This window comes from Tachypleus tridentatus, chromosome 2, assembly GCF_004210375.1.
Source record: "Tachypleus tridentatus isolate NWPU-2018 chromosome 2, ASM421037v1, whole genome shotgun sequence".
NCBI classification, from domain to species: Eukaryota; Metazoa; Arthropoda; class Merostomata; order Xiphosura; family Limulidae; genus Tachypleus; species Tachypleus tridentatus.
In genome coordinates, this window is record NC_134826.1 from 50653430 (window position 1) to 50666303 (window position 12874).

The 12874-nt window shown below is 37.5% G+C and overlaps 1 protein-coding gene across 1 annotated transcript in view; it reads left to right on the forward strand.

Annotated features, from left to right (window-relative positions):
- The window catches only part of LOC143245494 (potassium channel subfamily T member 1-like), a 51941-nt gene that overhangs the window by 24558 nt on the left and 14509 nt on the right, over positions 1-12874 (forward strand). The window contains exons 3-4 of the mRNA XM_076491856.1: positions 1449-1528; positions 5478-5577. Of these exons, the coding sequence (XP_076347971.1) occupies positions 1449-1528; positions 5478-5577 (180 nt within the window). The remainder of the gene's footprint in view (positions 1-1448; positions 1529-5477; positions 5578-12874) is intronic.

A 12874-nucleotide genomic window follows, 5' to 3' on the forward strand; every position in this document is an offset into this window, starting at 1 on the left:
ACTTCCATACCACCTTATTCCTGACTTGTTTGGAAAGTTTCTTGATCTTCATGGTTGGTCTATTGCATCAATATGTGAGTTGTGACTGGGACAAATATATTAACTCTGAAGTCAAGTTGAACAACTTTAATTGCACGCATACAGCCCTCAAGCATCGTAGTGGTATGATGGACAGAGCACAGATAGCCCATTGTGTAGCTTTGTGCTTAATTCCAAACAAACAAACAAACATACAGAGACTATTACACTAATTTTATGACTTATCAAACTACTCCTTTGCACCTGAACTGATTTAGGTTTTCCCGCAGCAAAAGGGTTAAATAATATTTATGCACTTGAGAATATTGTATTATTCATGTGGCCCGATATGGCTATCTGTTCGGACGCTCAACTTTCAGTCTGAGAGTCGCGGGTTCGAATCTCCGTCCCACCAAAACTACTTGCTCTTTTAGCCTTGGAGGAGCTATAATGTTACGGGCAATCCCACTATTCGTTGGTAAAATTGGTAAAAAAGTAGCCCAAGAGTTGGCGGTGGGTGGTGGTAAATAGCTGTCTTCCCTCTAGTCTTACACTGCTAAATTAGGAACGGTTGGCAAATATAGCCCTCGTGTAGCTTTGCGCGAAATTCAAAACAAAGAAACAAACAAAGAAACAATCCCCACTTCAGTGATAAACTACATCAGCATTTCAAATTTCTCAGCTTTTAGTTAGATTTGCTTTAAGCATATATTTTTCGATTGTTTTCTATTACTACCTAGAAGGAAAAATCCAGACCAATATCTTGTACTTAGCTTGTACTGTCTCTCTTTAAAAAAGTTCTCGGAAAATGCAGGCATTAATTTTAAAAATGTCACAAGGTACAAAAGTCGTAAAATCTCTTTTCGTTCGGTATAAAACCCACGATTATCGTTACTAATCTGCGTGGATAAACACGCGTATCGTAAAACGAGTTCGAAAGATTTCGGATGTCAGCTTTATTGGTTAGGAAGCTTTTTCACAAACTTGGTATTACTTCTCGAATCTGACAAAAATATTTAGTAATATTAGAAGGGTAGATTGTACAATGAACTTTACCAGCTGCGCGTCTAACACTTTAAACAACAGAACTGATATGATAGTTTTATTATTTCTGTAGGTAAATATCTCCTTAGAATTAAACCCTAAAAGTTTTAGCCTAAAGAATCAAAGAGTATGAAAATTTGAAATATGTGTAACTTTCTTCTAGCTGTTTTCTTATAATCTCTTAATGAAGTGTTAATTGTATTCATGTATTTGTCATTTAATTAAGTGAATAACTGAGAAATAATTAATTTACTAGAGTTTTGGTACTGACTTTCTATAAACACTCATGTTGATTAAGTTCCACGTGTCTGTTGAACACCTTACACAGAAACGTTATGAAATGGATTGTACAACATGTCTTCTGACTTCGGTTTTTCTATCTCTAGGGTCAGAGTGGAGTTCTATGTGAATGAAAACACCTTGAAGGAACGTCTTCAACTGTTTTTCATTAAAAATCAGAGATCCAGTAAGTACGTAGATAATGTTACGTTCAGTATGTACATGTTTGATAGTTGGCGAAGCTTAATATTTTGTTGAATACACTTCTTTCCGTATTCCACCTGGCACCGGTATGACCAGGTAGTTAAGGCACTCGACTCGTACTCTGAGGGTCGCGAGTTCGAATCCCAGTCACACCAAACATGCTCACCTTTTCATTCGTGAGGGCAATATAATGAGACGATCAATCCCACTATTCGTTGATAAAAGAGTAGCCCAAGAGTTAGCGGTTGGTCGTGATGACTAGCTGCCTTCCCTCTAGTCTTACACTGCTAAATTAGAGACGGCTAGCGCAGATAGCTCTCGAGTAGGTTTGGGCGAAATTCAAAACAACAAACTAAACCGTATTCCAGCTTTTTTGTACCTTTAAAAATGTATATTTGTGTACGTTTACTGTTAAAGTTTATTTACCATAATTAGCTACCATTATAACATAGCGAGTAGATTTAGTGTCGGTATCGCTACAGGAAAATTATTAATATTATTTTGTTACCTAGTGAAACATTTATTCACCTTCCAAGAATTAAATATCAAGGAAAAAATTGTTAGAAAGGATTTCGCAGTTTGAGTTTATGTACTACAAAAATAATTCGTGTGACATCTAACGGTGGAGACTCAAAGTATTGTGAATAAAAGAACAATCCTTTGGTACTACAATCTTAACCTATACCCATTTCTTGTTCTCTTTGTATTTGTGGAGAATTATTATTTAATTGGCTTCCCGAGTCTCTCGCGAAATTGACAAAATTCCAGATGTCGTATATTTCGAGGTTTCAATTCATTTTATTTCTTTCGAGGATATGTCACTGTGAAGAGGTAGGTGGCACTACTAAAGGTACTAGTGTCAGATTATTCAGTGTCTACAAAAATTTCCTTCATTTGATATAGAGCTTCAGATTCCGCTTACAATATTGATCCAGTTCACTCCAGACAAGCGCAGGTTATCTGTTAAAACATGAGCGCTAGTAAATGGAATGGAATTTGGAGCATGTGTTTAATTTCGCTAATTGATAGTCGTAATAGTGATAGTAATAGTAGTAATAGCTTTGCGCGAAATTAAAAAAAACAAGCAGTAATGGTGCAGGTATGACTACAAGTAGCGCCATCTTGCGTTTCAGTTGGCTCTGAACTACTAATTTTGTCAAAGTCATTTGTGTAGCCTAAAAGAACGTTAAGCTAAAAAAGCGGTGTCTTTATATTAGTAATTTAAGAAATGAACTTCTTTGTATTTGAACTTTTGAAATAAACGCAAAGTTTGTAACTAACGAAAAGGTTGCTCTAAGCAACGATATTCTGTTATCTTAGAAATCTCAGTGAAACGTAAAACTCAATAAAAAGTTGAAAGTTACAATTATTATTTTTAATTTTATGTGGACGAACGAAACTTTTCAAAGTCCATAATTATTGATTTTCAGTTTCTGTCAGTGTTCACGCGTAATGTTCTCCTCAATTTTTAGGATCTACGTCTATGTTACTCCATTGTTCTCGATTCCTTGCTGCCTGTCCAAACCACCTCAGTTTAAAGTTTTCATGCACAATTCGTTTGTTTTAAAGGTCCTTGAGCCAAGTAAATCTCTTACTGGTGCTGTCTTAAGTTTTATCCCTCAGAATATTTGCAAATCCTCGATTAGACCCAATTATATGCCCAAAAAACACATCTTTCGGTTATCACAAACATCTCTCAGTTTGTCATATTATCTTCACATGTTTCACCATTTCCTCATTAGTTTTCTACTTAGCTGATCTTCACTATTCACCTATGAAATCAGACTTTAACCTTTCATATCTTGTCTCTCAGCATGCTCAGACTCATTTCATACTTGATGGGTTTCAACTTCATGTGGGTAACTCTCTGGAAGAAGTCATCAGGATAGGTTTAGACAACTAGTAACCCTTTGACGATACCCCACTTGCCAGAAATTCTCATGAGAATAGGTTTAGACAAACAGTAACCTCTTGACGATACCCCACATTCCAGAAATCCTCATGAGAATAGGTTTAGACAAACAGTAACCTTTTGACGATACCCCACTTGCCAGAAATCCTCATTATACTACCTAGAATACTAACAATGATTGATAGAAACCTTTTATAGTCTTGCATGACTTCTACTTTGACCTCTTGAAGAGGGGTCGCATTTTAGACTTTTTTGGTTATAAATGCGACTAAAAGGTTACTGTAGTTTTGATCTCTTGAATAAAGAACTCAAAAGTCACTTTTGAGTTAAATCATTGGATGGGTGTACTCAAAAGCTACTTTGTTCTTGAGTCATTGAACACGGGACTCAATAATGACTTTTGTTTTAAGTTATTGGACAGGAAACCCAATAGCGACTTCTGTTTTAAGGGGACTTCATAGCGACTTTTTTATTTTGAGTTATTGGATAGATAAATCAAGGACATCTTTTGTCTTTGGCTATTGGTATATTGGATAGAGCGCTCAAAGCAAATTTGATGTTGAGTTATTGGATTAACAATGTTCAAAGTCAACTTTGCTCTTGAACTGTTAAATACAAGACTCCAAAGGTACAAAAACCACTCTCTGAATTCTAACGATGCTAGAAATTCAGAATTTTTACACAATATCGATTCTAGTTTATTCAAACAGATAAAGTCACACGTGTATTGGGCCCGGTATAGCCCGGTGGTTAGGGCATTCGACTCTCAGTCTGAGAGTCACAGCTTCGAAGCCCCGTTACACCAAACATGCTCGTCCTTTCAGCCGTGGGAGCGTTAAAATGTGACGATCAATCCCACTATTCGCTGATAAAAGAGTAAAAAAAGTTGGCGGAGGGTGGTGATGACTAGCCCTCTAGTCTTACACTGCAAGATTAGGGACGGCAAGCGCAGATAGCTCTCGTGTAGCCTTGCGTGAAATTCAAAACAAACAAACAAACATACGTGTATTAATAATATTTGTACCATCTGGTTTGGTCCCCAAACTGTCAGCTTCTCCTTATAATATCAAGAAGATATAAAAATATAATCTGCTTCAATGTTTTAAAATTAACACAAAAACTTTCATTTGACACACATACCGGAACTTCCTCCATGAAAAGGTCTTTAAATAACAACTAATTTTCATGAAAAAAGGTGCCTTTGTGTTGATTTTTGTGTTACTATTTCTTTGAAACGATTATGGTAAGTAGAATAATTAAAGTTACGTAAAGTACAAAGAATACAACCAAATATTTGTTATATGTACTTAAGTACATAATATGTACATACGAGTTCAAAATAGAATGTTAAAAGCGATACAAGTTGTGTGTTTTTGTATTGTATAATAATTCGTTACATACAACCATTACTAACCACAGTATGTTGGTGTAATTTTAAATAAAAATAGGTTTATAATGACAAGTAAAATACAATTTCTGTATCTTGAAAGTTTTTAGTTAAATTATTTGTAAACTGTTTTGTTTATACAAGCACGTCTGAATTATGGACCAGTATTTTAATGTCTTAAACAGTTTCGTTCTTCCTTTATATTCCTGTCTCACCCAAATTAAACGGTCCGACATGGCCAGGTGGTTAAGGCATTCGACTCGTCATCTGAGAATCGCGGGTTTGAATCCCAGTAACCAAACATGCTCGCCCTTTTAGCTGTGGGGGCGTTATATATCATGTTACGGTCAATCCCACTATTCGTTGGTAAAAGAGTAGCCCAAGAGTTGGCGGTGGGTGGTAATGACTAGCTGCCTTCCCTCTAGTCTTACACTGCTAAATTAGGGACGGCTAGCGCAGGTAGCTCTCGTGTAGCTTTGCACGAAGTTCAAAAACAAACCAAACCCAAATTAATGTTCCTTCTAGACGCGTGTTCTCTCAAACATGCAGTTATGTATTTCTCTTCATTAGGCTTAATGTTTCACTTCATTAGCCTCATTAGTTTACTTCATTGATGATTTTTAATTATTTCAGGTTTAAGAATAAGAATTTTCAACTTGTTACTCAAGTCCTTGATGTGTCTGCTATACGTGGTTAGAGTAGGCTTAGACCGAGGACCTAAGTATGCCATGTGGTAAGTTTATTTTTTACTGTTACCTTTTAGCAATTGGCCTCACATGCCAATTGGTCGCGGATTCGAATTGTTTAATGGAAAAACCTTAGGTCTTTCAGCCGTGAGGCATTATAGCTTGAAAGTCAATCTCATTTTTCATTGGTAAGGAGTTGTCCAAGAATTGTGGCGGGGAGGGGTTACTGGCTGCGTTCCCTCTAAGTTATCACTTATAAATTAAAGACGGTTAACGCAGAAAACCTTCGAGTAGCTTTACGGAAATTTAAAAACGATAACAAAGCAAGATCTTCAATAAAAGAAATTTAAAAAAAGACACAATGGAGATTCCTGTGAAGTTAAGATGGCTTTTACAATGAAAATCCCCTATGAGGCCAAGGTACCTTTTACAAGGTTCGACGTAGCCAGGTGGTTAAGGCATTCGACTCGTAACTCGAGGGTCTCGGGTTCGAATCCCCGTCACACTAAACATGCTCGCCCCTTTCAGCCATGGGGCGTTATAATGTCGCCGTCAATCTCCCAAAGAGTAGTCTAAGAGTTGGTGGTGGGTGATGATGATTAGCTGCCTTCCCTCTAGTGTTACACTGCTAAATTAGGGAAGGCTAGCGCAGATAGCCCTCGTGTAGCTTTGCACGAAATTAAAAAACAAACAAACAAAATCCTGTTACAGTGGAAATCTCGTATGAGGTTAAGGTAGTTTTATCCAACGGAAATCCCTTTTAAGGGTAAGGTAGCTTTTATAACTGAAATTGTTTGAGGTTAAAATAGTAAGGTAGTTTTCTATTGGAAAAATCCCCTGCGAAGTGAACACAGCTTTTACAATGGAAAAACCCATGTAAGGTTATGGTAATTTGTACAATGGAAATTCCCTGTGTGGTTAAGGTAGCTTTTAAAATGGAAATTTCTCAGGAGGTTAAGTTAGCTACATACTATCGCACCTGCAGTCATGTGTTTCACTTCATTAAAAGATGATCTCAAATGGAAATACTTATGTTCAACGTGCCTTATTCTAGCCCTGCTCGCGATAACCTGCACGACTTGAAACACTAAGTTCAATGTTCGATACCTCGTAGATAGCTCATTGTGTGGTTTTGCGGCCAAACACTTTATTTCTTTATATGAGAGACCGGGCGAACATATATTATTAGTGTGCCCAGACTGTGAATCCGTGGCTTCGTGGCTCGCGTCACGTCACAGCCGAACAATCTCACCATTCAATCAAATTATAAGGTTTTAAACGAATCCAGTCATTCATTTTCAAAGAAATACGTTCAAACTCAACTTCTTTCCAGCATAAGTTAGCAATGGTAAAATCAATAAACCTGCATGGTAAACTACCAATGAAAAAAGAGCAACCATTTTAAAGCTTTGTAGTAACAACAGAATTTGTATTTTTTATTGTTATTGTTTTAACCAATCACACTGCTTGTGGTTATGTGTATGCCAGACCTGATTGTCTGTTTGTTTCTGGATTTCGAGAAGTCGCGTTTGTTTTCGTGAGACGTTACAGAATATTTCTTGCACCTTTAGCTGCAAGTGCGTTATACCAGTGACAATCAGTCCCCTATCTTGCACTGTAGATTCAAAGATGCGGTTGACTAGCTGACTATTCACTCTTCAGAATTATTATTGATACCTTTGCTTTAAATACAAATACCTTTATAGTATTCTTCTTAATTGACACAAGTCTAAGGATAATGTTTCCTGTCTTTGTTACAGTATGATTTATTATGTTGTTGTTTTTTTACATCTTTCTCACGTTTTCTAGCTTTCTTAACGTAATGGATCGGATGTTTTGGCGGTTAGTGTCTCGGTCCGAAGATCAAAGGGTCTGGGGTTTGAGACGTGATTACCGCTGAACATGCTCCGCATTTAAGACGTGGGCTCATAGCAAAATTTGACAGAATTTCATGTAAAGTTACGTAGGGTTGTTTGCACAAAGGGCTAGTTTATTTTACCCAATAACATTATCATTGTTAATAACTTTGTTACCTTTTATTCTCCCAAAATTACCATTTGATTTACAATATTATTTTGATTGTTAAAATTGTCGTGTTTTTTTTTTTTCATTTAACATAAAATTCTGTTCTTAATGTGTTTTTTTTATTTTCTATTGGACAGCACCAATGATTTTAGTGTCAGAAACATTCTGGTTACGAAGCTAAAAAGAATAGTTTTAATACGCTTTTCCTTTCTATACTTCTACACAAAGCAACACAATTGACTATATAGAAGGAATCGAACCCCCAATTTAAGATTTGTTAGTCCGTAAACTTACCGCTTCTCCGCTGGGAAACTAATTAATATTGTGCCTCAACAATTTTTTTTTTCTGTACGTAATTACTTGGCCTGATAGGGTCCAATGATTTGTGTGTCTAATTAACTGGCAGAATTGAAGAAAAATATAATGAAATCATTTCTCCACTTTTCATGGCGATACAGAATAAATAAGTCGGCAAAAATTGAAACAAATTGTCCTTCGACTATTTGGAGAAATTTAAAATCGAAAATTATTTGTTTCTTTTTTATTCACACCAAATATGCTCACCATTTCAACCGTTGGGCGTTATAATGTGACGGTCAATCCTATTATTCGTTGGTAAAAGGGCAGCCCAAGAGTTGGCGGTGGGTGGTGCTGACTGGTTGTCTTCCCTCTAGTCTTACACTGCTAAAGTAGGAATAGCGAGTGCAGAAAAAAGCCTTCGTATAGCTTTGCCCGAAATTCAAACCAAACCTGGCCTGGCATGGCTCGGTGGTTAAGGCACTTGACTCGTAATTCCAGGGTCGCGGATTCGAATTTATGTCACACAAAACATGCCAGCCCTTTTAGCCGTGGAGGCATTATAATGTTACGGCCAATCCTATTATTGTTTGGTAAAAGAATAGCCCAAGAGTTGGCGGTGGGTGGTGATGACTAGTTGCCTTTCCTCTAGTCTTGCACTGCTCAAGTAGGGAGAGCTAACGCACAAAAAAGCCTTCGTGTAGCTTTGCTGGAAATTCAAACCAAACGTGGCCCGGCATGGCTAGGTTGTTAAGGCACTCGACTCGTATTCCGAGGGTCGCGGGTTCGAATCCCCTTCACACGAAACATGCTCGCCCTTTCAGCCGTGGGGGCATTAATGGTTATAATGGACGGCCAATCCCACTATTTTTTGGTAAAAGAGTAGCCCAAGAGTTGGCGGTGGGTGGTAGTGGCTACTTGCCTCCCCTCTAGTATTACACTGCTAAATTAGGGACAGCTAGCGCAGATAGCCCTCGAGTAGGTTTGCGCGAAATCCAAAAGAAACCAAAGAATCGAACCGAACAAATCTATTTTATTCCAGTGATACTTGATTAAAAGAAATTTACAAACTCTCATCCTCGTTCATGAAGAACACTTACTGAAGGCATCAAAACACAAACAACCGGGAAAGTAATTAACACTACAGGGTCTAAAAATAACGATAATGATTTCCACCAGGGGGCTTACGAATAACAGCGTTCTTTGTCTTCAAAACAAGGGAACTGAAAAAGTTTGCAGCCCAAATGGCGGCTGTTCAACTGAGTCTATTGTGAGGTATCTTCTAGTGCGCACGTCACACAAGGAACGACATTCTATCTTTAAACATCTTTGTTGATTTCCAAGTACTTTATTTTGTTTTTTGTAAAAACACCAACGTGGTAGTACACAGACACGAGCCCTCGTCACAGGTTCGAAACGTGTTCGTCCATATAAATTTTCAAATCAAAATGTGATGGTTTTCACTTCGGTAAATTAATCTGTTAGAGCAGCGCAAGATCCCATTGAATAATAATAATAAAAAAAGACACATACACAAATATATATACATAGACCAAAAAAAGGTCTGGTAGGTAATAAAATTCATACGCACGGTATAAACTACAGTAAAAAGAGATGAAATATCTATAAGAAATAATTGGATGACAACACTCAACACATGCGTTATCCAGACTATAGGAAAATCGAAGGAAGAGGATTGGGCTAATGAAAATATGTTGTGAAGAAGTATAATAAACACACACACATCTAACTTTAGCAGAAGGGAATTCTGGATAAATTTGCTTATCACCTGCGTGTTTCGTAGAAAACACGTCTGCAAATAAAACACGAAATTATAACAGGGGATAATGAGGTAAAAGTAATTCATTAATGAAATGGTAAAAACGAAACAGATTTAGTGAAACTAGAGATACAGTTTTGTAGTGATAGTTTCGGTTTGAGTTTTAATTGTACGCTCCTAAATAAGCTAAAGAGCGAAACGTTGAGTCTTTAATTAACTAAACAATATTCACTACAGAATGGTTGAGACGCTCAACACGTTATCTGAGGGTTGCGGAATCAAATCTCCGTCATACTAAACTATTCTCGTCCTTTTAGCCGTGGGGGCATTATAATATTACGGTAAATCTCACTGTTCGCTATTGAAAGATATATCTAGGCTCTACCAATCACTGGTATTGAAACTTCTTTCTAACAATACAAGTTCCCAGACATACCACTGTGCCACTGGGGCCTTATTATTCGTTGGTGAAAGAGTAGCCCAAGGGTTGGAGGTGGGTGGTGATCACTGGCTCTAGTGTAGCTTTGCGCGAGGTTCAAAATAAACAAGCAGAAATTAAATAAAATGGAATTTAAAAAATATATATCCAATAGGGTTTCACAGAAATTGTTACATCTCTGAAAGTGTGCAATGACACAAGTAAAAAAAAAAAAAATGTTATTGACAGTGAGGCGGATGAATACGGTAAATTGAACAATAATTTCAGATCGGAGAAACCGATATTCTATTACAACAACAATACAGTAGAAGACAAGTAAAATAGGGCGTAGAAAACACAGATGCTAGAATAATATGGTCGAGATTGTCTTTCAAGACGACGTTCCATTCGCTTTTCTAAATCACTCAGGAGAAAGTAGTTCGTAGAGAATGAGAGACAAAAGTATCTTCGTATTATCCTGAGAGAAAATAAAACTAGAAATACACTCTCCTGAAGGTTATTGAGTGATTCTGAAATCTAAACAAGCACTGTTGGACATGCAGTGTGCACACCATGACCAGATGGTTAAGGCACTCGAATTCGAATCCCCGTCGCACCAAACATGCTCGCCCTTTCAGTCGTGAGGGCGTTATTATATGACGCTCAATCCCACTATTCGCTGGTAAAATATTAACCCAAGAGTTGACGGTGGGTGGTGATGGCTAGCTGCCTTCCCTCTAGTCTTACACTGCTAAATTAGGGACGGCTAGTGTAGATAGCCCTCGTGAAACTTTGCGTGAAATTCAAAACAAACGAACAAGCACTGTTGGACATCCAGCGTCCGAGATTAAAGAATTACGTCGACTTTTCTAGACAAATATTAAACTTCCAAGCCATCCTACTTTAATACAAAAATTGCAAAGTACAAAACAATATTCACAGATATACAACAGTTTGTTAGTTGTATTGGCGCGAAGCAACATTAGCGGGTACCTGATTTTAACATTTTAATTACGTAACTTACTCATGGCCCGCCAGGGGACCGATTTTCCTCTCAACCACCAGTTTGTGGAATGGCACTGGTCCGTTACAACTACCTAGCAGTTTGTAGAACGTTACGAAAACAAACAGAAAAAAAAAAAACACTTGATAGAAGAGAGTGCCAACGTCTTAGAAGGTCGGAGCACTTGCACGAATTTTGAGGGCACCTACTTCTTGTGTTACTCTTCGGAGGTGGGTGTCCCTCAAGAAGGAATATATAACCATCCCGTGGCATAACGATATGTCTGCTGACTTTCAACGCTAGAAACCAAGTTTCGATACCCACGGTGGGCAGAGCACAGATAGCCCATTGTGTAGGTTTGTGCTTAACTTTTAAACAAACAAACTTAACCTTACCATCTTCATCATGTGTACCAGCGATATATATTTCTCAAAGACCCAAACCACACTTTTTTGCTCACAGTTTGCAGATGACGTAATCTGAAAGTGTCCCAAAACCAATAACAGCAATATATAACCACTACTAAACGAAATAGAACTGTACTGTAATAAGTAGAGAATTTTGATAAATGGGCACAAAACACAAGTCATATTATTTACAAAATTTTACAAAATAAACAAATTAATACCACAGTGCAAATTTATTATGGATTACATATGAGTCAAAATTAAACTGGATACCACACATTAATAACAAAAAGACCAATCTGAGGGTCGCGGATTCGAATCCTCGTCACACCAAACATGCTCGCTCTTTCAGTCGTAGGGCGTTATAACGTGACGGTCAATCATACTATCCGTTGCTAAAAGATTAGTCCAAAAGTTAGCGGTGGATAGTGATGATTAATCGCCTTCCCTCAAGTTTCAAACTGTTAAACTGAGGACGGCCAGCGCAGATAGCACTCGTGTAGCTTTGCACGAAATTCAAAAACAACGAAACAAACAAAATCAACAGAAAACATATTAAAAATGTATAGAACATGCAAAAGGCCAACCGTAGCATTTCCTGTATAACATGAATAAATGTATCAAAAACACACATCAACAAACTACGGCAATTATAAAACTGTATTTTAACGACAGCGTTTAGAGTATGACAATCAACGAACTCAGTATTTCTACCAAACTATTGAAACACGTCAACATTATCATAGATTGCAGGACAACTCGCTCCAATCGCATCGAATTTATATGTGACGTCATTCTTTAAGAATCTATCACTAAAAAACATATAAGCTAATCAGACAAATTGAATAGTATACACTAGACTGCCTGCTTTGATGAAGTGCTTGCTTATGATAACTATCAACGAAAAACAGAAAATAAAACATACCATCATGTCGTCATGAAGGCATTCAAAAGTCATGAGTTATGGGAAGAACCCACAGCTCTTCTTGCATTTTCTTTCTTCAAAGTAATTTACCACCAGGTCAAAATAAAATAAAAGAGTTTGACCAGTGGTTCCCAAATGGTTTTAGTCTGAGGTTCCCTTGACGTGGCTAAAAATTTTTGAGACCCTCCCCAATTGCCTTAAAATGCGATTTATCAATTTCAAAAAAACAATTGCTAATGACATTTGGTTTGAATTTTTTTGCACAAAGCTACTCAAGGAATATTTGTGTTAGCCGTCCCTAATTTAACAGTTTGAGATTAGAGGGAAGAGAGCTAGTCATCGACACCCACTCCCAACTCGTGGGCTACTCTTTTACCAACGAATAGTGGGATTGATAGTCACATTATAACGACCCACCGCTGAAAGAGCGAGCATGTGTGGTGCGACGGGGACTCGAACCTGCGACCCTCAAGTCAGGAGTCGAGCATC